We start from the raw sequence: 25380 nt of genomic DNA, 5'->3' as shown, positions 1-25380 counted from the left end.
ATTGTAGATATAGATATGAGAAGTACAAGATGTTAAAATTCAAATCTGAAATATCAGAGAAAATCGCAAGGTTTTGCTAACTGGAGAGCAGCGTAAAAGCGTATGCTTTCGGCAAAGTTGTGAACAACTCTGACCAGTGTTTGATTCTGGACATTCTATAGTTACCAGGAGCAGAACGACGTATTGATATGGAAACGCACTTTTCAAATTTTCAGAATTACAGCCCAACCTAATAAACAACCGCAGTGTGCGCGTCATATAACACAGCAAAATCTTTTTTTTTTTTGACAAACTGATGGACACAAGACTTTGTATTATAAGTAAACTACGAAATAAAAAGCACAGCTGTACTATGACGAGGAGACTTTTAGGCCCTATTATTTTTTCTAGTAATTTGACTATTTATTCTCGACATGTTGCGACGTTTTTCCTCAATTACGGTCTTATTCTCGAACTCTCAGAATTTTTCCCCCTCAATGTGGCACTAATAGTCTGTCGCACTTTTGAAGCCTTGGGTCGTCCGAAGCCTAGGAAAACTTTTACACTGAACCTCTCTGGCAACTGGTAAAAATCAATCAATCAATAATGATGCGTCGGTTTAAAATATCGATGTGGAAGCATTTTCAGTCTCGACGTCATCGCTTGTACCGACTAATCGCGGCAGCCCTATTGACAACATTAAATTTCATCATTATCCTGCTGTCAAATACTGAACTCCTGAACCGCCTGAGCAGGAGGTGACATTTAACAGACAGATGGACAGATTTCTGCTTGTATTATAAATAAAAGCATCTGTCATCTCTAATTATCAGACACCCTGATCATAAAAAACAGCATGTCAAGGTCAGACTTTCAACCAGTAAATCCTTACAGCAGAACACATACTCTGTTATACACACTCTTCAGAACTGTCTGTGTGGAGCAAGAGAAACACAAGCAGGATGGCAGATATGAAAGCTGAAAACAGCAATGGTGTCATATTCAATAAGCAATGAAGAAAGGTTTTAGGTTGGACTAACTCATAAGGAGGTAACTGATAAAGAGGTAATTGCCAATCTGAAACACAGACGCTTAGGTCCCCAAAACTCACTTACAGGTGTCTCATATTATGTAAGAAATATTTTATTTAAGAAAAAAAAAACAATTAAGAGAAACAGTGATAAGCAATGTGAAACTCAACAGAAGAAAAAAAAACAAAACAAATGTTTAAGGACCATGGTAGGCCATCACTTTGCACCTATGCCAGTCGCTTTCCATAAAATATGACCGAAACTTCTAAAACACAGGCTTGATTTGTTCCTCATAATCTTTACAATAATGTGAAATGTTTAATGTTCCAAATTAAAATAGATTGTTTATAGACATACCTCAAATAAGCTAACATGACACATTGGGGGGAAAAAAAGAAAGGAAAAACACCATAAACATTAAAATATCACATTTTCTGATGTCATTCAAACACACAGAAGATGATGAAATTTTGAATATCTTAAAAACTTTAGTTACTTAAAAATCATACCTTCAGTGTAATGAAATGAAATGACCATATCTTATACTGATATGTGCCAGAGCAAACACACACACACACACACACACACACACACACAGACACACACACAGACACACACACACAGACACACACACACAGACGCGCACGCGCACACGCACACACACACGCACACACAGACACACACACACAGACACACACACACACACACACAGACACGCGCGCAGTGGCAGTGACACGTTTTCAACTATTAGTGTTCTGTAAACCCTCAGTACTGCTGCATTCTGGGAGTGCCAAGCCTGCTGAGCAGCCAGAATACAGTAGATGAAATCTGACTGGTCTATGTTCACTCATCTGCAGGGCAAGAGCCAATCACAGGCTTAGTGCCACCCAACTGTAACTACAAACGAAATGCATTGTGTGTGGATTGGCTGGAGTGATGGCTTGGACTTTAAAATGTGCTCTGTACGTTTCCCTAGCGACGGCAGAGCCCTAAAACACTGAAATGAACAAATAAATACATCCAGAGCAGTCTAATCTCTCCTGCAGTCTGAAAATCAACCCCCCCAAAATATGACACTGATTGTTTCTCCAAAAATATATGTATATACATAGAACATTATATCTGTAAACAAAGTTAGGGATTTTTTTTTTTACTTCTTAATGCTCTCAGATAAAAGTGAATTCATTGACAAAATAAAACCGTTATTGATTTGCTATAGGCAAAATAAATAGGAGATAATTTAAAGTTTATGTACAGGGAGGACAAAAGTGTTCATTAGTGTCGGAAACAGCATTTTCCATTTGGGGAAATTCCCATTTCCCTCTACTTCCATTTGGAAGCACTTGCACTCCAGTCCTGCGTTTCTTTTATCTGTTAACTCAACGCACCACCGGCTTTCACATGGGAACGCGTCTGAGTTTTGAAATATTGACCAATCTGTAACATTCTCATCCAGAGGCAGCAGAAAAACGCAAACGTGCATGCATGTGCACGCACGCACGCGCACACACACACACACACACACACACACACACACACACACGCACGCACGTGCACTCACACGCACACACCCATACACACACACACTCACAGATTGTACTTGTCCAGTTTCAAGGCCTTGAGCAACAGCCCTAAGAACAAGCTAAGAACAATGATGCTTTTAACACACTACATTTCCCATGACTCTTTCAGTCAGTATTTGCCATGACCTCAGGCCGCATTTGTAGTCCATGAATACAAGAGACATAGGACGGTCCAGTGACAAAGCTAATGTAAAAGTTTCCATCTTCCGTCCTCAGAGCGGCCAGCAGGAGGGCAGCGGCACCCAGTGTTAGTTAGTGGTTGATTGACATATTCCATTCATAGCTGATCTATATCTGCTCCACTGGGGCTCCCTCCTCTTTGGGCGGAGGCTCAAGATGGATGGGAGCGATGTGAGCTGGCTTCTTCACACTGGTAAAGGAGGGAGAGGGAGGTTAAAACACACACAAACACATGCACACAGACACTCACACACACACACACACACACACACACACACACTCACACAAAGATGATCACGCACACGCGCACACACGCACGCACGCGCACACACACACACACACACACACGCACACAGAAACACACGCACACAGAAACACACGCACAAGTGGACCAGTACTCACGAGTATGGTGAGATAGGAACAGCTATAATGAGAACGTGATTCTTTTTCCGGAAGAGTCTCCAGAGCCCCCTGTGGTAACCTCGCACATCCAAATCCCACACATGTAGACACTGAGGAAAGAGGACAGACAATCTGAACTGAGCACTCAAAACAGCCAGAAACAAACACACCTGAACGTCATCAACTGTCTTTTAAAACTGTCACATCCAGCCCCAAGATTTTCACTGTATGCACAACAAGGACGGTAAAGTATATGGAAACTCAAACGGTGAAGTCGAGACTGCCGCTCTCTCTCACTTTCAAGTTCAAGTTCAAGTTCAAGTTTATTTAGAGCCCAATATCACTGTTTACAGTCTCAAAGGGCTTTATAGGCCACAACAGTCAAATCAAAATATGACGGCATCCCCTGACTTAATCCTCATGGCGGGCAAGAAAAAACTCCCCAAAAACCCAAAAGGGAAATGGGAAAATGGGAGAAATCTTGAGAAGGACCACAGAGAGAGGAGACCCCTCCTTGGCCAGACAGGTGTGCAATAGGTGCCGACCACGTGGGCAGTTACTCCTCTACCACTCTCCCCCCACCTCCAGTGGCCTGGAGGCCTAATGTTTCTGTCTCCGTATCTCCCTCTCTATCCCTCTGATGGGCTTTCAGGCAGGGAGACCCCTCTCTTCCCGCTCTTCTGTCCAGTCCTACCTTGGCCAGTTCAGTCCAGGTGTTGGTGTCTGTCTCCTGTTCCATTTTGATGAACATGGCGTAGGTTTTCCCCTCCGTGTCAGGGATGAACGAATCTTCGCAGGGGTTCTTACTATGGTCCAGAACCTCCGCCTCTCTGTCAAAACATACACATACACAGACACACACTTCTGTGGTTATAAATGTTTTAAAACACTATTAACAGCATAACAAAATGTAATCTTTTATTCTCTGTTCTGTGCTCTAGGTTTGTGATGTTTAACCCATTACTGCTCTTTCAATCACATGTCCTTCTGATACAAATATTCCCTGTGAGGAACAAACAGATGGGTTTGGCTTTTTCAGTTCGTCTGAGTTTACATATGATAACTGCATGCTGAAGACCTGAGTGCAGACGGTCAGTGCAGGAAATTACCTCAGAAGGTTCTGGATCTCCACCTCGTAGGCCTCTTTCTTTAAGCTGTGGACACCACACACATCACATGGTCAGCTCAGTTAAAAAAAGGAAACACACCATGTAAGATGTGAAATAAGAGGACACTCTGTGGAAGCATCAGGGCAGAAATCTGAACACAAACTGTCCACAAGGCCATGGAGTCTGAGTCCCTCAGAGAAAAACCCTCGTGTCGGCTCACCTGTCAACGTTCTTCAGCTGCACGTTTGGCACTGTGTTGAACTTGTGTTTCTTGAAGTAGACTTCCTGTGGAAGACAGCAGGAACACATCAGATGTCTTCGGTCAGTGGTATTGTAACTCATTATAATGTGTGTGTATATATATATATATATATATATACACACACACATACATATATATTTATGATATAACTCAATATAACTCATCTCTCTGTGTGGTATGTATGTGCAGCCAAACATTCATCTCCATCCCAGGCTTTTCATTGCTTGTAAAAACATACATAACTCAGAGTCAGTGAAAAGCTCCACTGCTCATACGTGACATCGCCGGAGAATCAGATGGACTCACGTGGAAATATCCGTTCATGTTGAGGCCGATGATCCCAAAGTGATAGGAGCGGGAAACGTCGGGAATGATGCACTCTCGGCCTTTCCTCTGCTCCGGCATCCGCATCCACATGTCCCAGTCCCACAGCTGGAGAGGAACGCAAATATTAGAGCGGAAAACACCGGAAAACACCAGGGATTTTACGCCAAGATTCCAGTTGGGAAATGTCATAATAAAGAGCACTAACTAATGTTTTAACTTTTTAAGGATACCTGTATGTGTATGTGCATCTGTGTGTATGATGTGGGGTAAATGACGTGGTGCATTTATTTGATCTTTTATAATGCTTAAATGAATAAATTCTTCTGTATTTCTGTTCTGTGAGTATGTGCCCCCTACAGGTCAAAAGGTCTTTAAGTAGGAAAAGGAGGAGGCAGAGGGTGTAGCTGACTAGGAGCACACAGCTTTTGACCTTGTAGTTGCTGGCTTATTTTTTTCCTGTGCCCTAGTGTTTCCTATTTTTCTTATATCTACTTTAATTTAATTTTATTTTACTGGTTAAATGACCTGTAACATTTCAAGCATGTAATAAACCAGATCTTAATTTTGGAAATTCCGTTGGACCTCATTTTTGAAACAAACAAGCGTCAAGAGGTTCCCCAGTCAACACCAGTTGTGGCTCACAAATGGAAACAAAATTAGGGTAAATGGTCACTTCATGGTGTAATGCAACACTGCTGTACCTTTTCAGGTGTGGGCCATTTGGGCTCCAGTTCATCTTTGTACAGGCTCTTTTTCAGTACCCAGCCCAGTCCGGGCATACTCTCCACTCTGTACAGCAGAGCTGGGTCCTCCGCAGTGTGCTCGTAACCCTGAAAACAACACCCAAGACATGCAGAGTTAATGTCACCACGGTAACACCAGCTCATCGGCTCCGTCACCGTGACCTCCCGATGCTTTTTCTCTAGGATTGATCATCTCAGTGCCTGTAATAATGAGCTTTAATGAGTCATACTACCAGCCGCAGTCTCCTTCCACCCACGGCAGACTTTATTTAAACTCATTAAAACTGCACAGGCCTCCACAGACAGACAGGCAGGCAGGCAGGCAGGCAGACAGATTCATTTAAAATGGTAATTGTAATGATAATTGTTAATTTAAAACGATCATTTGTGAGTAATGTCTCCCCATATTTGTCATGAGCTCTGATCACCAAAGTAGTGAACTGGATCAGCCCTGTCTCTCTCTGTGTGTATCACAGAGTCTATGCGTGTGTGTGTCACAGAGTCTATGCGTGCGTGTGTGTGTGTCAGCGAGTCTATGCGTGTGTGTGTCACAGAGTCTATGCGTGTGTGTGTGTGTGTGTGTGTCAGTGAGTCCAGCAGCCTTTGCAAGCAGGTCATCCGGGCCGTTTTGAGCTTAGCCAGCAGTCCAGAAAAAGTAGTGTCTAGATGGCCCTTTGTGCTGACAAGTACATCACGTGATCTTTTTCAACAGAAAACACTGATGTGTGTGTGTGTGTGTGTGTGTGTGTGTGTGATGCAGTGACTGCATCATCATCATCGTTGTTGTGTCTAGGGCTGTACAACACAGTACTGAAAAATTCGAATCTTCGATCATTGAATTGGCATTTGATTGTGACATTAAGCATTCGATTATTAAAATGGGTGCTCAGTTGCAGTTTTAAGGTTATTGCTACTGTAATACAAGAAATATAAGCAGTTTGGCTGATAAACACATTTGCACTTTTTGAATTTCAGTAACAGTGGCCTCGTGTGGCTCTCCATCAAGGCGTCATAAATTCGTGCATAAGCGAGGAACAATGTTCGTTCCTGATTCTCAGTCCTGGACAAAAAGATGTCAAAAAACATCCCTGGTCTGGAAGCATTTTAAGCTTACTGATGATAATAAACTAGCAAAGTGTCAGATATGCAAGATAAAAGTCATGTACCATCACTCAACAACAAATTTGGGAAACCGTATGAAAAGTGTGAAAGTTTATTTCTGAATTCGTAAAATGGCTATCTTCGTAAATTAAGGTCTACAATATCATTAATTACGCCTAAGTTTACCTTAGACTACTGCTCAGATAACCACTGTATTCTTTGTGAATGTTTAGGTGCATCCTTAGCTTTGGAAGGAATGCCAGCCGTCGACGCCGCAAAGACACTGAACCCTGGATCCAGTGATGTAAATAATGTCTATTAAAGAATGTTAAACTTAAAAAAAAAAAAAAGTGTGACTTGCAGTTTTCTCATATTCATGATCTCTTCATTCATAATATTGAGTAGAAAGTAGAGTATCCCAAAACAACAGGCCAAAACGATGACGTCACGTCACAGACATTCGAGGCTTTGTTAAAAAAAATTCGATTGGCATTCAATACAGCCCTAGTTGTGTTATCAACCTTTTTGTTGAGAAAAAATATAGAGACTGCTTGGGCTGAATTCTGTAATACTTTTTATTCGCACACGTGCCCCTGAATATGTTTTACCGTTCGCACACGTCTATTTTTAGTCCCAAATGCATGTGAAACGCTCGCACTGTTGAGCCCTGAGAAAGCAGATAAAGTGTTCAGACATGACGTAACACAGCTCGGGAGAATCCCAGTTCGGGAGAATCCCAGTTCGGGATTCAACAAAGTTGTAATATCGGCGAAACCGATACAAGGAGGCCGATACCGATATGGACCGATAAGTGTCAAAAAGGGCAGATAGTGGCCGATATATATCGGCAAAACCGACATGTCGGTCGACCTCTAAGTGTGTGCGTGTGTGTGTTAAGGGCACTGCCGGCGGTTCACACTGACCTGGTCGTTCCATGCAGAGATGCAGTACACACTCTCATCCTCCTTCAGCAGATGAATGGTCTGACTGAGAAAGCTGAGGAGACATGGGGCATATTACATTATTATACAATATTACACAGCCAGAACACAAAAACTCTCACATGCAAATACGGCAACTGTGTTGCTTGAAATGATCACAACCAGGGGGGGCTTGTATGGCTAGGATTCATCTGCATTCTAACCAGATTCAAATTTCCCAAACAGACAATGCATAGGAAACATATCCATTTTACATGTAATCTTGCTGCGCTCTAGTGGACAAATAGGTAACCACATACACAGCTGAGACAACCTAGAATGACTCTGACAAAACTGCTGATCTGGAGATGCGATTTATCCCATCATATGCGGAACATGTAAACTGACACAGTAAAGTGGTAACAGTCATTCAACACAGTAATTACACATGGTTTCAGACAAAAACCTATGTACCTGAAGAAGTCTATGGAAATGTCCAAGTCCTCCTCCAAGACAATGGCAAAGTCTGCATCCTACAAATCAGTGACCAACAGCATGTCAGTGTGAGACTGGGATATGACTGGACCAGTATAAAGACATGTGTAAAACACTGTGCTTTTGGACAAAGAGAGAAGGTACTCACTGGATGGAGGTTAAAGGTCGCAGTCAGGCTGGCCTTATAGTGCTGAGTCAGTAAACAGAGGAGTAGACCGAGTGTCAGTCTTATGGCTTAACAAAACCAGAATCAGAACCATAACAGAACCAGAACCAGAACTGACTAACAGAGAGGGAACTACGACTCCCAGGACCCACCTGTGACACCCTGGCATTTTTAATGCTGATTGGTGTATGCTGAACTCCTTTAAGCCCAAACAGCTCAACTACATCCATTGGTTCCTATTAGAAACAGAGGTATTGTTGTGACATCACAGTTACTATAATAAAATGTATTACATTCATTATTGGCTAGAGGAAGTAACACAGCATAATAACCACAGGGAGCTTGTAAGCAGCAGGAAATGAGAAGCTGTGCACAGGAAATGGAAAGGCAGAGAGGAAAGAGAGGGAAGAACAGGGTACCTCATAGTATCCATCAATAAAGACGGTAATCATCTGAGGGTTGACTCCATGGGAAGACAGGAGAGAACGCAGCATCCTACACAAAAGTTTCACCATTTCACACAGGGGCATCAGCCAAAAAACACACTTATTGTCAAATGGTGTGTCCATGGCAAATTTTGTGAGGTTTTAAGTTTGAACTGCATTATGAAAAATGAAAATGGTAACTACCTTCATATGACAGATTTAATTTTTTGGCAATAGGATTTTGAGGGACTGGTCGTATGCTTACCTGTACAGATAGTTTGGTCTATTCCCTGCTATGACTGCCACAGGAACATTATACACATTATTGTTTGGTAGCTAGACACAGGGAAAAAACAGTTAGCTTCCATGCTAAAGAATGAGACATGTTTAATTAATTGCTAATTGCGACAGCATATATCACTGAACAGTGTTTTGTATGTTTGTTTGTTTTTTAAAAATGCATTCAATTAGTCTTCAGCTTTGTTCAAATCTGAGCTGGAATATCTTATCCCACAGGACAGAGTCTCAGACTGGTCAGCCTAAGAGCAGGAGCAGTGTGTGTGTGTGTGCGTGCGAGAGAACTTTACAGGAGGTGCTTGTGTATGTGTGTGTGTGTGATATGAGTGGTGTGTGTGTCTTACAGGAGCAGTGTGTGTGTGTGTGTGTGTGTGTGTGTGTGCCTTACAAGAGCTGTGTGTGTGTGTGTGTGTGTGTGTGTGTCTTACAGGAGCAGTGTGTGTGTCTTACAGGAGTAGTGTGTGTGTGTGTGTGTGTGTGTGTGTGTCTTACAGGAGCGGTGTATGTGTGTGTGTGTGTGTTTATGAGTCTTACAGGAGCAGTGTGTGTGTGTGTGTGTGTCTTACAGGAGCAGTGTGTGTGTGTGTGTTACAGGAGCAGTGTGTGTGTCTTACAGGAGCAGTGTGTGTGTGTGTGTGTGTGTCTTACAGGAGCAGTGTATGTGTGTGTGTGTGTGTTTATGAGTCTTACAGGAGCAGTGTGTGTGTGTGTGTGTGCCTTACAAGAGCTGTGTGTGTGAGTCTTACAGGTTCTGGGTTAAACTCAATGGGTGCTGGGTCTTTACAGCTACAGATGCTTCCATAACCTTCCACTTTACTACAGAACAGTTTCCTCCTGCGATTCAGCTCCGTGTCTGCCCAGTGACACTCTGCCTCTACACACAGACACACACACACACAGACAGAGAACAAAGAGAATAAACTGGGTAAATCACATCAGGAGTACAAAATCAAACAAACTTGTACTGAATCATGTCATCGTAGTAAAGCACGTAGTATCTGTAAATAAATTATATTAGGCAGTGGACAAACAGGTACACATGTCCATTTGCAGCAGGTGAAGCTTCAGTTTGGCTGTTAAGGATGCAATGCTGAGTTAGAGAGAGAAGCTATGTGCACTGATACCTTCAGCAGCCGTCAGCTGCACCTCCGTCTTCAACAGCACAGGGTCACCCCAGGTGGACAGGGCAGGAGATTTAGAGTGTTTCTCTCCATATACCTGACCTGAACGCACACACACACACACACACACACCACCAACATGATTCAGTCACAGTGTTCAAGATGGCACTGTACATTTCAACGCACCCGCTGAGGTTACAAATAATATGATATTGTTTCTTACATTACCATTGATATGTCAGTTTCTGTGTGTGTGTATTGTCATAATGGAACAACATACCCCTTTATCTGTCATATACAAAATGTAATCCTAAGCTGGCGTGTGTGTGTGTGTGTGTGTGTGTGTGTAAGAATTATCTAACCTCCTTTTTTAACCACAAGTGTCCACATGTCCCTCCAGCCCAGTGTAAGGGCCACCTGACTGCCCAGCCCTTTCAGCAGGTTCTTGGCTGCATCCTTCAAATGGAACGTCCCCTCATCCTACAGCACACGAACACCACACGATAAAAAAGCAGATGTGTACATGTATTCAGGTGTGTAGGGCATACATGCGATGCAGAAACATGTTGCCATGGTGACGGAAGTGTGCTGCCAGGTGAGAACTCATTGTCTACCTTAATGGTAAAGATGAGGATGCGTCCACGGGTCACCATGTTGAGGAAGAGGATCATGGCTTCATCCTCATGTGGAGAGTAGGTGTCAAAAACTCTTTTGGCCATCACGTGACCCTGCGCACGCGCACACATACACACACACACCACTATGGTTATTTGGCATAATTCGCAAGTCAGACAACTCCATTCTGTAGACATGAGCTCCATTCAGTTACCAAAAACGATAAAGGTAGACAGAGAACATATTGGCATAATGCACATACTGGCAAATCCTACAGTACTATATTCATCACTTTATGATAATGTGCACCAAAAGCATACGAAGTATATATACCACAAATTACTAAATTTATTACATGAAAATAAATTAATTTCCATAATACTGGCTCATTTGAACTGATGTGCTTCATGCTGTCATTAGAGTAAAGCCATGTGAGGACCCTGCGGAGAGAGGGAAAGAGTTAGTCCTACTTACCGTGGCCTGATTGAGAACAATCACATGAATACCTCTCCCCTGCTCTCTCATCTCATCCTCCAGAACCTGACAATGTCACAGAGACACACAACTACCTCAGCTTGTTATTCCTCAACAGTCCAGAACAGGCAGGCTCTAACTTCATACACACACACACACACACACACACACACACACAAACAAATGCATGTGTGTGTGTGAAAGGGAAGCATCAGTCAACGTAAAAGCAGTTTTGTACAGTGGCCTATTTGACTTTCACAGCTATGGAACGTCAGAATAGCCTCTGTCTGTCTCAGAATCCCTTAATGAATTCCTCCAGAGATGTTATGTACATCAATAACTCCTATACAGTAATGTCAGTGACGTGTAAACAGAGACTGTGTCACAGTGGGGGATAACAGAACGACACGTTGCCTTATAAAGAGGTGAGAGCGGAGAGAAGGGTGAGAGAAAGAGACAGACACTCACTGTGGTGCCATCCACGGCAACGTAAACTTTCGAACGGCTGGAGTACACCTCGATATCCAACACTTTACGCCCATTGTTCGGCCTACGAGGGGTCTCCATGTTGGGTAAAACATCATCTATTTATGAGACAATATTCACTATCAGACCTGGACATGGTTGGTTAATACATCAGAGCTAATCTGAAGACCACTCATTTAGTTCAATGCGTATAATGCAAAACTTTCCAGAGTTAGAATATCTCATAACATGTACAATGTACATGGAGCAGTGATTCAAGTTTACTGCAAAAGCAGAATGCGGCAAGTCTGAAATCTGAAGGAATTGTTCTCACCATAATCTTGAGAAGTGTCCTCCTCATTGGCCACTCTCCTTGTGTCTAATATGAGTTTGATGTTCACAATGACTGTCACTAGCAGAAAAAGTACTGCTCCAGCCTGAGGAGTCAAAAAACATCTAAAATCAACATGACACTGCACACCTCTGACTTCAGATAAAGGTTCACATACTGTAAAAGGGCTTTCTTTACTGCATAGTGGGATACTTCGACAAACTGCACCAGTCCACCAGCAAATACGGCAAATAAAAATAGCTAATCCCTACTGCAGGACTGGATACGATAATGCACACGTCACCTGTTCCTCTTGAACCCACGTACCTGGCAAAATCTGCGGATGGACCTTTTGTTGGTGAGTTTGTATTTCCAGGTGAGATAGAGGCTTCGCTGATGGCGGGGAATAAAGGGTTTGGCCCGGGGGTTAGGCGTCCAGGAGTCCATCCCTGCGCCGCGAGCTGAAACCCGCTTCTCCTGCTACCGACGCGAGCCGATAACAACACCCAACCAGCATGCAAGGCGAGTTCCGATCAAGTCTTCATCTGCAATAAAGATCAAAAGATGATGCATACACATTCTATCAATATTAAAGCTGGCTAGCAGTGCCAGGTTACTCTGCGAATTTGGCTTCACAATACATACAGGTAGATACGAGCTAGCTGCTATCGGCCATTTAAATCAAAATCTGATCATGTAAAATTATATATATTACATATTATATATTTATATAACTGCTTTCATTATGACGGTGAACTAACTCCAGACCTTAAACTTAGCTGACGTTAAATCAGCCTCTTTAATGTGACCAGAAAGGTTGTTGTTAGCCATCCAACTCTCTCCATGAAGCTCTGACTTCTCGCTGTAACTAACAGCTTGTAAAATCTTTACAGCAAGAACAGAACTCTAAGGAGTCCATTATCTATATAACTTACCTCTGCTGTGGTCTACGGCACGCTACGATTCAGTTCTTTCACCGGTTAGGTGTACACTTAACGGTAGCGCTATCAACCCTTTGCCAGGTACATGTGAAAATAGCAACACTGGAGGTCATACAACTTCAACTTCCGGGTCGATGTGAAGCAGTGAATAGCAAATAAAAGTCCTCGGATTAAGAGCGCAAGTCGTGCTGTTGGGTATTGCAAATAGCAAGATATTGAAACCGTTCACTACAGTATTATTATTAGATGTCTAATGGACGGCGTAGAGACGAATATGCCTGTAAGGTGATGAAAGGGTGGGAGCGAACTGTGAAAACACTACTAGTCCAGCAAACCAAAATAATTAAAATTAAATTATGTTTTAAATTTGATAGGCGTTGAATGTATTTGGACTAACTTTAACAGAAGTATTACTAATAGTAATAATTCAGTTTTCATTCTGTTTTTGAACTTACATGTTCCACTACACTGATACACAGTACCAGTATTGTCATACCTCAACAGAGGAGTACAGGATCTTAGCCTGTACTAAGTAGGTTTATTCTTTTGTTCTACGTGGATATAGATCATTCAGAGAAGTGAGAAAAAAACATTATTTGAAAGGATCTTCAAAATCAAAGCGGGAAAGTGTATGCAATCAATAGCTGCTGAGATGTTGTGAATATAAGTGTCATGCGTAGACAACTCATGAAAGTGTTCTGAAAAATACTGACTGCGACTTCTTCTTTTCAACCTTTGTCTTCAGATGAGATGTAGGTTCAAATCACACTGACAGTGGTGTTTGCTCATTAGGGAACACTGATGTTGGATGTAAGGCAAGTGGACTGAATGAAGAGCTCTCAAGCTTCATGTTTTTCTTTAGCCTGAGGTTCACAGGGTAGATCTTGGAGCCATTTTGGTTCCTTAGTTCCCTATTGCAAAGTCCTCAGCTGTCTCTTAGTGAGGCAAAAACAGCAGCTTCTAGAACAACACGCATTCCTACTGCTTTTCACACAGACATGAGTTTTGCAGCTCTTTGGCAGGACTGTTTGAGAAAATCAGAGAAAATGCTTCACATCCCCTGGGCCACCTGCCCCACCAGGAAAGACTGACAGAGCCACCATCATAGCTCATAAGACGTGATGACTGACTTATCCATAAGTTAGACAAAATAGATAAAGGTATGAAGGTTTTGGAGGTATGGGGAGAGTTTGCCTGTCTAATTTCTGTAGGTAAACCATTCCAGAGGTAGGTAGAGTGGTAGGAAAAGGCTTGGTTGCCAGCGGACTTCTTTTTAACTCTTGGAACAACTAATAGTCCAGAATCTTGAGAGCAGAGGGTGCAAGGGGGTTATGGGGTGTAATTAAGTCAGACAGGTAGGCTGGCACAAGCCCATGTACAATTTTATATGTTAATAAGAGGACCTTAAAATCTGCCCTTGCAGGAAGGCCAGGACAGGTGTAATGTGGTATAACTTCCTTTTTCTGGTAAGGATTCTGGCAGCAGCATTCTGAACCATCTGAAGACTTCTGGTAATAGAGGCAGGCAGACCAGAGTACAGAACATTGCGGTAATTGAGATGAGACGTGACAAATGCGTGAACAATGGTTTCTGCATCAGCCATACTTAGCATGGGCCTAATATTAGCGAGGTGATAAAAGGCAGTTTCGGTTGTGTTTTTGATATGAGTGACTAGTGAGAGACTAGACACTGGTGTTAGGATGGGTCAAATGCAGAGGCTGCATTTCACTGTTCAGTGTGTGTGTGACAAATAAAGCACTTCCTCTTCCTCTACTTCTGTGTTCAGAAATTTTACAAGCCATATACTGTAAAGATTCATCTGTGAATTGATGGAACACAGCAAGTTCGACTACATCTTTTAACGCCACCAGGATGTCCCAAAACCTGTCCCCTTCTGGAATACTGTAGCCTATGACAAGTGGGAGCAATCACAAGAGAGTATGGTTCTCTGGGCCATTTTCACTTATTGTTATTCAAGAGGAAAAACTAAGTGGAATTGGATGGAGACAGTCAACTTTTTCAGAGCACTGATAAGGAAAGGACATTACTGCCTTATTCAGATCTTTTAGGGAGAAATATTTTAGTGACAACACACCTTTCAAGCAAAGGGCAAGCTTCACTGTAACTACACCTTCAAACAGGTCGTGAAGCATGTCTGGGCGAGATCCTGTGATGGGGTGAAAATATGAGAGAAAACACCATATCTTTTGACACCATATTCCTGTATAAGTCCATTTCTTTTGCCACCTCCCCCCTCTTTTGGTCTCGCTCACTGGATCCACAGCAGCAAATGAGTTTCCAAAGAGATCCTCCAGAGCTGTCTTCTTTGGAGGAGGCTGGGTGTTCAGGACCAGCACAACCCCTTCTTTGGTGCCAGACTCTGCTGCTGCTGCTGCTCTGGGTACTTTACTAGATTCTTCCTCCTCTGTGATGCTGGTCTGAAAATAATAAAAGAACAAAAAGGTACTTTCCCTCAATTTCCCTCTCTCACATGCACACCCTTACACAAGAACACAACCCATTTATGTAGACACAGTGTGTGAGGGCATAGAGTCTCTTTGGTATTCTTCTAGTTGGGGAAGACTTTTGAATCGCGAGTCTATGGCTGTGCTGACCAGAAGAACGTCTGTATACACCTCGCTAGAGTACCAACCAGAGATGTCTTTCAGTATGGCACTCTTTTAACTCGTTACGATGGGGGAATCCTCCATATGCTCTTCTCAATCATGCACATGAGTGGCACAATCAGTGATACGGTGTGCTGCCTCTCGTCACAAACAACTGTTGTAGCAGTCTTCAGTCTTCCCTGACAGTCTTCAGTGGCCTGAGAACCTTGACGATGTTCTCAGTATCTGATATATCACTGATATCCAGCGTATCAATGTCTCTGGTGTTTCTTCGTACTTCACTGCTCATCAGGACTGCCGTAACAGCTGGTTGTTGTTCCAGATAGTGTTCTAGCATATAGTGCAAACTGCTCTATCTCGTTGGAACATTCATTATGAGTTTGTGAGATGGCAGCTGTAACAGAGCCTGTTTAGATGCTAAAAATGCAGTGGCTATGGTGCAAGCAGCTGATGTGGGCTACCTGTAGTCCCCGCTGGGTAGTTAGATTTATAGTGTGGCCTACGCATTTTATATGCGGTCCAAGACCACTTTCACTCACTGAAATGTCCATATTTCAGGCATTATCTGTTACAATTGCAGTGTTGTAAATTGTCATCTTTCATTACGGCCTGTTTAAGCACTTCGTTAACTCCCGCAGGCAACTCAAAGAATGGGCGAGTCTGCAGGACATAGCTAGCCATCTCCCAGTTACGTATGATGTGCGCTGTAATGGTGATATGGCCCTGTGTGGCACAGCTAGTCCACCCACCTGTAGCAATCAAAATACAGTTAGCTTCTTTAAAGCTCTTTAAAGCTCTCTACAACATGATCTCTTGTGTCTTTGTAGAGATCTGGTATGACAACAATAGAAAAGTATTTTCATGACGGACTTTGGTATTTCGGCTCCAGTGTTATGAGTAAAAGCCTAAAGCCATCGTTTTTGACAAAAGAAAATGTGTGTAAGTCACAGGCTATGAATTAGCCAACCTTATTGCTGTAACTCATGATCAAACATGGTATCTGACACTAATGTCACAAAACATTACAAAAATGCATTGCATCACTAACTACAGGAGCGGTCTAGTCCAGTCTGTCCTTGGGCTTAAATCCACTGTGGCTTCCTGGTCATTTGATTGTTTCGTGATCGTTGTCAATCACAAATGTCTAAGTGGCAAAAATTAGAAACTATGTCATTTTAACACCACAGCTAACGAGCTTGCTAATAGGCTATGCAGGGCACATTATGTGTAGCCTAACTGGAACTAGCTAGCTAGCTATTGCCAACATTAGTTCTCTTTACAGGGTAGCCTATCTCTAAGACCAACATTTTATAAGGTGCATAGCATAGTATTTACCCCCTCTAGTTGCAAATAGGGAGACCACACCACATTTCACTTTCACGTTTTATCACCGCCTGCTGGCAGTAAATTTATGTCCGCTATCTGAAGACATGAGTGACATTCAGAGGAAGACAGGAAGTAAACTCCAAACCAAAGTTGTTGCAAAAAGAAAATATTTTAAGCTGTTGTAATAAATAAAAGAATGAAAAAAATAATGTTATTAATCAGGTGCCCCCCTCCTGGAATCGCTACCTTACCGTGGTGGAGGGGTTTGTGAGTCCCTGTGATCCTGGGAGCTGTGCTGCCTGGAGCATTAAGCTCCTGGTAGGGTCACCCAAGGCAGAGAGGTCCCAGGTGAGGGGCCAGACAAAAAGCGATTCAGAAGAGCCCTTATGATCAGTTCACACGAAGATACAGGCACCTCGCCCGGAATAGGGAGACCGGGGCCACCTCCTGGAGCCAGGCCTGGGAGGGGAGCTCGTCGGCGAGCGCCTGGTGGCTGGACCTGCCACGGGGTCCGGCTGGGCTCAGCCCGAACGAGCAACGTGGGGCTGCCCTCTCGTGGGCCCACCACCTGCAAGGGGAGAAATAGGGGCCGGGTGCGATGCCACACGGGTGGCAGGATGGGGCGAGGGCCCCAGCGGACTGGACTTACGGTGCAGAAACTGGCTTTTGGTACGTGGAATGTCACCTCTCTGGGGGGGAAGGAGCCGGAACTTGTGCGGGAGGTGGAGCGATACCAACTAGATATAGTTGGGCTCACTTCTACGCACAGTCTTGGCTCTGGAACCAAACTCCTGGATGGGGGCTGGACTCTGTCCTTCTCTGGAGTTGCCTGGGGCGAGAGGCGGCGGGCAGGTGTGGGGTTACTTGTTAGCCCCCGACTGAGTGCCGCCGTGGTGGAGTTTGTCCCGGTGAACGAAAGGGTTGCCTCACTGCGCCTTCGGGTTGCAGGGGGGAAATCTCTGACTGTCGTGACGGCGTACGTGCCGAACGGCAGCTCAGAGTACCCAGCCTTCCTAGATACACTGGAAAATGTCCTAGCGAAGACACCATCTGGGGACTCTGTAGTTCTACTGGGAGACTTCAATGCTCATGTTGGCAATGATGGAGAGACTTGGAGGGGAGTGATTGGGAGGAACGGCCTACCTGATCTGAACCCGAGTGGTGCTTTGTTATTGGACTTCTGTGCGAGTCATGGATTGTCCATAACGAACACCATGTTCGAGCATAAGGTAGCTCATAAGTGTACCTGGTACCAGAGCTCCTTAGGCCAACGGTCGATGATCGACTTTGTAGTTGTCTCATCAGACCTGCGGCCGTATGTGCTGGACACTCGGGTGAAGAGAGGGGCAGAGTTGTCAACTGATCACCACCTGGTGGTGAGTTGGATCAGATGGCGGGGGAGGCTGCCAGACAGACCTGGTAAACCCAAGCGCATAGTGAGGGTGAACTGGGAACGGCTGGCTGAGGACCCTGTACGGAAGATCTTCAACTCACACCTCCGGCGGAGCTTCTCCCTGATCCCGAGGGAGGCTGGGGACATGGAGTCTGAATGGACCCTGTTCAGAGCCTCCATTGTTGAAGCGGCAGCTTTGAGCTGTGGCCAGACGGTCGTTGGTGCCTGTCGTGGCGGCAACCCAAGGACCCGGTGGTGGACGCCACCGGTGAGGGAAGCCGTCAGGCTGAAGAAGGAGGCCTTCCGGGCTTGGCTAGCACGGGGGACTCCGGAATTGGCTGAGAGGTACCGGCACGCCAAAAGGGCAGCAGCGACGGCTGTCATGGAAGCAAAAACTCGGGTATGGGAGGAGTTTGGGGAGGCCATGGAAAAGGACTTTCGGTTGGCCTCAAAGAGGTTCTGGCAAACCGTCAGGCGACTCAGGAAGGGCAGGCAGGGCCTCGTCCAGGCTGTTCTCAGCAGGGACGGGGAGGTCCTGACCTCAACTGAGGATGTGGTCGGACGGTGGAAGGAACACTTTGAGGAGCTCCTAAATCCGACTGACACGCCCTCCATAGAGGAGGCAGGGCCAGAAGATTCAGGAGGGTCGTCACCCATCTCTCTGGCAGAGGTCACTGAGGCAGTTAGAAAACTCCACAGTGGCAAGGCGCCAGGGGTGGATGAGATCCGCCCTGAAATGCTGAAGGCTTTGGATGTTGTTGGGCTGTCATGGCTGACACGCCTCTTCAACGTCGCGTGGGAGTCAGGGACAGTGCCTGTGGAGTGGCAGACGGGGGTGGTGGTCCCCATTTTTAAAACAGGGGACCGGAGAGTGTGCTCCAACTATCGGGGTATCACACTACTCAGCCTCCCTGGGAAAGCCTACTCTAGGGTATTGGAAAGGAGACTGCGGCCGATTGTCGAACCTCGGATACAGGAGGAACAATGTGGATTCCGTCCTGGCCGTGGAACAACGGACCAGCTGTTCACCCTCGCACGGATACTGGAGGGATCATGGGAATTTGCCAATCCAGTCTACATGTGTTTTGTGGACCTGGAGAAGGCTTACGATCGTGTCCCCCGGGGTGTCCTGTGGGGGGTACTGCGGGAGTATGGGGTGCCAGGTTCGCTGCTGCGAGCCATTCGGTGCCTGTACAGCCGCAGTGAGAGCTGTGTCCGTATTCTCGGCACAAAGTCAAGCTCATTCCCAGTGAGTGTTGGACTCCGCCAGGGCTGTACCTTGTCTCCGATCTTGTTCTTAATTTTCATGGACAGGATCTCAAGGCGCAGTCGGGGTGAGGAGGGTGTCCAGTACGATGGCCTTAGGATTGCGTCTCTGCTTTTTGCAGATGATGTGGTTCTGTTGGCCTCATCAAACTGTGACCTCCAGCACGCATTGGGGCGGTTTGCAGACGAGTGTGAAGCGGTTGGGATGAGGATCAGCACCTCCAAGTCCGAGGCCATGGTCCTATGCCGGAAAAAGGTGGCTTGCCCCCTCCGAGTTGGGACTGAGTTCCTGCCTCAGGTGGAGGAGTTCAAGTATCTTGGGGTCTTGTTCACGAGTGAGGGTAAAATGGAGCGGGAGATCGACAGGCGGATCGGGGCGGCGGCGGCAGTCATGCGGCCGTTGTACCGGACCGTCGTGGTCAAGAAGGAGCTGAGTCAGAAGGCAAGGCTCTCAATTTACCAGTCGATCTTTGTTCCAACCCTCACCTATGGTCACGAACTCTGGGTAGTGACTGAAAGAATGAGATCGCGGATACAAGCGGCGGAAATGAGCTTCCTCCGCAGGGCGGCTGGGCGCACCCTTAGGGATAGGGTGAGGAGCTCGGACACCTGGGAGGAGCTTGGAGTAGAGCAGCTTGGAGTAGAGCCGAGGAGCTGGTGGATGTAGCCGGGGAAAGGGATGTCTGGGCGACCCTCCTCAGCCTGCTGCCACCGCGACCCGGTCCCGGATAAGCGGGAGAAAATGGATGGATGGATGGATGGATAATCAGGTGCCATTATTTCAAATGAATGCTTCTGCTCCAGAGCATTAAAAAATATAAAGTTTCTGATTTTGTTTTTGTTCCTAGCGAAATATCAGTTGTTTTTGGTTTTCATTTTTGTTCCTTGAACCGGTTGAAAGCCTTGGTTTAACTACTCGGTTATTGCACAAAAACGCCTGTCTGTCATTCAGGAGGAGCTAAGTATCCCCCAGCATTCCATAATACAGGCTGTGCAGACCAGGTGGAACTCCACATTACGCCTGCTCCTGAGGACGCTGGAGCAGAAGAGGGCCATTACAGCATATGCAAATGACCATGGGCATTTCTTATGTCCAACTCGCTATGTGCACACTCTCTTCTGCATTCCGAGTCAGCCAGCTATGGCATTTTTCACTCGGTCGCTTCAAGACTTACGGTCAACAACATTAGTCGCATTATTCAAGCATTGTGCCATATGTCAGCGACTAAAAAGGAGAAGGGCTTCAAACTATTCGTTTCAAGCTACATCCACAATTATGCCGCTAAGGTCCGGACGTGTAATGTTAGCCCCTAACATGTTTGTGCACTAGCCAGTGCTAGCGTAGTGATACTGCTAACACTATGTGTCTATCTGTCAACACTGTTACAACTAACGTCATTGTCAATCTCACTTTCAAACAAGGATTCAGTGGAAAGGAGAGGTAACCATCAGGGCTGAGTGCTACAGATCAATGAGGAAAAGTCGAAAGCCTCACAGTTTGAGCATAAGGGAAAGTTATCCTGCAGCTTCAGTGCATGCTGGTTCATGAGACAGGTTCCTATTTGTCAAATCAAGTTTCTGTGAATCATATCAGTGCTATGAAGCTAATAGCCTACTGCTGAAGGCTACTTTAAATACATATTTTGTATGATATCCCATAAATAACACAAGTGTGTTAAAATCTATAAAAGTAATGGGATTCACAGAAATGAGAGAGCTCTGAGTTCTCTCACTTCTTTTACACACATTCAGTGTTCCTTGTTATTTTGAATGAGTAAAGTGAGATTAATAGTGATTTGCCTACAGTTTTAGCTTTTGCACATTATTTAGTATTTATTATTACACATTATTTAGTGCATATAAATTGTGGTTATTTGGCTCATATTTGTTTTTTCAGACCTTCTCACTGTACTCATGCGTTCTCCTTTATAACAAAAGTTCACTAATTTATTATTTAAAGAAAGAATGTTTTAATGTTTGACTGCACTTGTAGCACAGTATGTACTGTAACAGATTTGTGTATTTTCACATATTGTGCTTAGGGATTCCCATCTCAAGCAGCGACAAAGCTGCCAGTGTACCTGTGTGGCAGGTACAGCTTTGTGCAACCACGAGGCAGCACTTTTGTACCAGACTGCACATTATTCTTAACTGAAGATCACCTCTGTTCCCCCAATACGCAGCTGCACAGAGACTGAACAGAAGTGACATAAACCAAGAACTAAATTTTTTAACATGGTACTTTGATTTTGTTTATGGATATTTGTTTATGTTTCCTTAGAACGTTTTGTTTAGGTCGTTAAACCTGCTCTGGTAAATGACATGGTGATTCTGTCAGCCAGAGCTAGGGAAAGAAGACTGGTAGAAGGCATCAGGCTATTATTATTATATTATTATTATTATTATTATTACTTAAGTAATTTTCTTTGGTAATCATATCAGTAAGATATCAGTAAGTGATCATCTGCTACATTGCAGGATTAATTTTATTTTAGCATTTAACGTTAGTATTTATACTGTTAGTCAATCAAGCAAGAGAGTACAAACCCAATCTCTTCAGGCTATTCACACAAATAAGGTCCTTCTGCTACTCCTAAAAATAAGATCTCTTTATTCATAGAGGTTTCATTTGAACGTATACTTTAGCTTACAAGCTCATTTTTGGTTTTTTACTTTTCTTTTTCATAAGAGCAACTTGTATAAGGGAATCAGTTCACCTCTGCCTGAACTTTCCACACTCAGAGTGGATGAAGTCCACCATGACCTTCCAAGTGATGTGGCTCCATTGATAACAACTATGGCTATAACCAATAATGTACCTCTGTGTTTGGAAAAGTGCAAAAGGGAAGTGTGTTATCCTATCACATGCCAACAGAGAGTGCCAAAAACCTAAAACCTGTCCACACACAGATGTCCCTTCTCCCCCAAAGCCACGTCCCTGGTAACATCCTTGAGAAAGCACACAAAATTGAAAACAGTACAAAAGAGCAGAGTTCCTGTGCTGAGTGGCACCAACTAAGGCGGTCCCGCGCCACCTCCAAATTCAAAGAGGTCTGTCACACCGGGGTACAGAGCACAGCTGAAAATCTCGCGAAAAGGCTTCTGAGACCTAGCCATCAGACTGCAGACATGAGGAGGGGGCTTGACATGGAACCTGGAGCAGTAGTGGAGTACTGCAGAGCAAGAGAGGTTAACCACTATCCTTGTCAGAGTCAGAATCCTTTTTAATGACCACACAACATGGGTCAATGGAATTTGCTTTTGGTACAGCATGGTGGGTAAGCTCAATTCAACAGTGTCGGTCAAGGGCATAGGAGTGAGTTTGACACTGGGGAAGGACTACTATGAATCAATGCCCACCCCATCCCCTAAAATATTAGCTAGCTCTAGGCTGATTTCACTGTAGGTATGGCAGTAACATACTATATGTATAGTGGCATGGAACAACATTTGTGGAATCACAATAAGCAGCAAATAAATAAACAAAATGCATCAATATCTGTACTTCTGTTTATTATTAAACAAGTCCATTAAAAGGTAAATTTTGCAACCTAAACATGGTACATGGTACAGATCTCTGTTGCCAGAAAACTTGGAAATGAAATGATCACACATCCAACACATCTACTTCACACCCAAACCCAACACAGTTCTTAAAGTTCTAGTGGTAAAACGCCAGCTGCGCTTCACGCATCCGTGCTCCTCTCACTCGCAAAGTAGAAAGTCATCCAGACGTGCAGGTAATCCAGCGAAAATATGCAAAAAGGGCAACCAAAAATTACTGAGTTCAGACTACATGATTTCAGCCCGATTTTGATGTAATTTTGTCGTTGCGGACAAACTTCCACTGTCAGGCCCGAATATGAACATCAGCAATGACGAACGGGCATCTTTACCCATTGTAGTGTGACATAATCTACGAACAGCGAAAAGTCTAGCATGCAAGAATTTTTTGTATTTGCCTGCCCTGTCTTACATCTCCTACGACAAGTTCCTTGACGATGACCAATAGGATGAATGACAGTCGTCCTCCCCGACGACTTATGAACTTGCGCAAGGTCTTGAAAGGCAGCATACGATGTTTGTTCGGGGTCATACTTGTAGTGTTGCCAGTCTTGTGGCCGAGACACGGCAAGAATTTATGGCGCTATGACTGCCTAATCTGACATAGTAGCCATCGGGTAAGACATAAATGTCATGTAGTCTGATCCCGGCATAAGAGGATGTATAAAAGTTTGCCTTGTTTGTGTCAATAAGGTAAAGCCCGTTGCTATTGTTTCCTGTTTTCGTCCTGTGAGCGTTGGAGCATGCCTGAAGGACACCTGCACGTTGATAATGTATGTATGTATCAACAGAATGAACATTGTAGTAAGTAGTTAAGTTGTATATGATGGACACGAGTGGATAGTTGGACTAGTCATGATAAGCATCATGTACATTGATCAAGTGGAGAAAAGGGGTAGGACCAGATAAGTGATTTACTTCTTCCTACTACTTTTCAGATATGCACTGTCAAAACTAGAATTGAGGACAATTAGCATTTACTAAATAACTAGTACTAATGTATGCATAATTAAAAAGACTGAGTGCAGTTTGAAATCGAATTGGGCTGAATTCAACAATCTGAATGGTTTATTAATTGCAGTTTACACAGTTTTAGTTGAATAATATTCGCTTTGATACTTTGAGTAGAATTTAATTATATTTTATCAGGAATGTCAAAGATGCAGAAAATTGATAGTCTTTGGGTGTAATCACCTAACACTTCCACCCAATGCATTTTGGCACCCAAAATTGTGAGCCAGCAACAGACACCAGTCACCACTCATTTCAGGAGTTGTGGTCCTCTGTCTTTCCAAAGGTAAGACCTTTTTAATTATTGTAGGGAATGAACAATTTCTAAATAAGTTGCTGTAGCACTTGACCATTGTTTTTGGTATTACTTCAAGTTACCAAACATGTCAACCTTACTGTGCTGTAAGTCAAAATTAAACTATATAGTGATTGCATTGTAGTTTCGATTTCCATGGTGTTTGGTTAAAACACTGATTTAGAGTGCTTAAATGAAGACCTACAGGGGTCTGTTTGCCTTGACTAAGTTGATGTTACATATAAATAAACAAAAAATTGCTTCAATGGAGACATTAAGGTCAGTAAGGTCACCCAGACATCGTTTAATCATATCAATAGTTTCATGCTAACGTTACATGTAGCTTGGCTATCTTGGAGTTACAATGTAGTGTAGTTGTGGTTGTAAGTGCACGATCTTTCTCAGAAGCACGATCTGTTCTGCACATGCGCGTAATTATGTAATCGAAAACACTTATTCCTGCCTGATTTATATCATGCATGTGTGAACATTTTATGGTGCTGAAACTGAACACTTGACAGCAGACAGCAAGTTCCATTCTGCACATGCATGTAACTATGTATTTTGAAACATAACTTGTTCCCGCCCAATTTGTACCACGCATGTGTTAACAATTGCAAGTTCCGGTTTGATAAAAAAAAATCCCTATGAGTAATGCGATTTTGGAAAATCGACAAAACAATACCCGTGTCAGTTAAATAACTGCTTGACCTGTATTCAATTCTGTTCAATAAAATGCATGTGTATGTTGTCTCCGTACAGACGTTAGACCCGTAATATGTCTGTTGCTATACCTCTGCTAACAGAGTATGTCACTTAGCTAATGCGTCACCAATTTCACAAGGTGAGCAGAAGCTAACCATAGCTAGCTTTATCATTTGGGGATCACAAATGTTGTCACAACAACCATGCAGTTAACTTAAGTAAACAC

At 43.9% G+C, this 25380-nt stretch overlaps 1 protein-coding gene across 1 annotated transcript; it reads right to left on the bottom strand.

Moving 5' to 3' along the window:
- Window positions 1-2591: 2591 nt before the first annotated feature.
- On the bottom strand, window positions 2592-13043 carry pomgnt1 (protein O-linked mannose N-acetylglucosaminyltransferase 1 (beta 1,2-)). The gene is made up of 22 exons (XM_030791437.1): window positions 12962-13043; window positions 12354-12571; window positions 12030-12132; window positions 11699-11814; window positions 11231-11296; window positions 10756-10869; window positions 10504-10621; window positions 10145-10243; window positions 9767-9894; window positions 8989-9059; window positions 8718-8793; window positions 8451-8534; window positions 8281-8322; window positions 8112-8170; window positions 7641-7713; window positions 5575-5703; window positions 4853-4978; window positions 4505-4569; window positions 4285-4329; window positions 3870-4005; window positions 3176-3285; window positions 2592-2963 (listed from the first exon to the last, which is right to left on the bottom strand). Exons 2-22 carry the CDS (start codon window positions 12471-12473, stop codon window positions 2882-2884), a joined length of 1962 nt encoding a protein of 653 aa, XP_030647297.1. The 5' UTR covers window positions 12474-12571; window positions 12962-13043; the 3' UTR covers window positions 2592-2881.
- Window positions 13044-25380: the final 12337 nt, after the last annotated feature.

The sequence above is a fragment of the Chanos chanos genome, chromosome 14, assembly GCF_902362185.1.
Source record: "Chanos chanos chromosome 14, fChaCha1.1, whole genome shotgun sequence".
NCBI lineage: Eukaryota > Metazoa > Chordata > Actinopteri > Gonorynchiformes > Chanidae > Chanos > Chanos chanos.
This window is presented reverse-complemented; position numbering and strand designations above follow the sequence as displayed.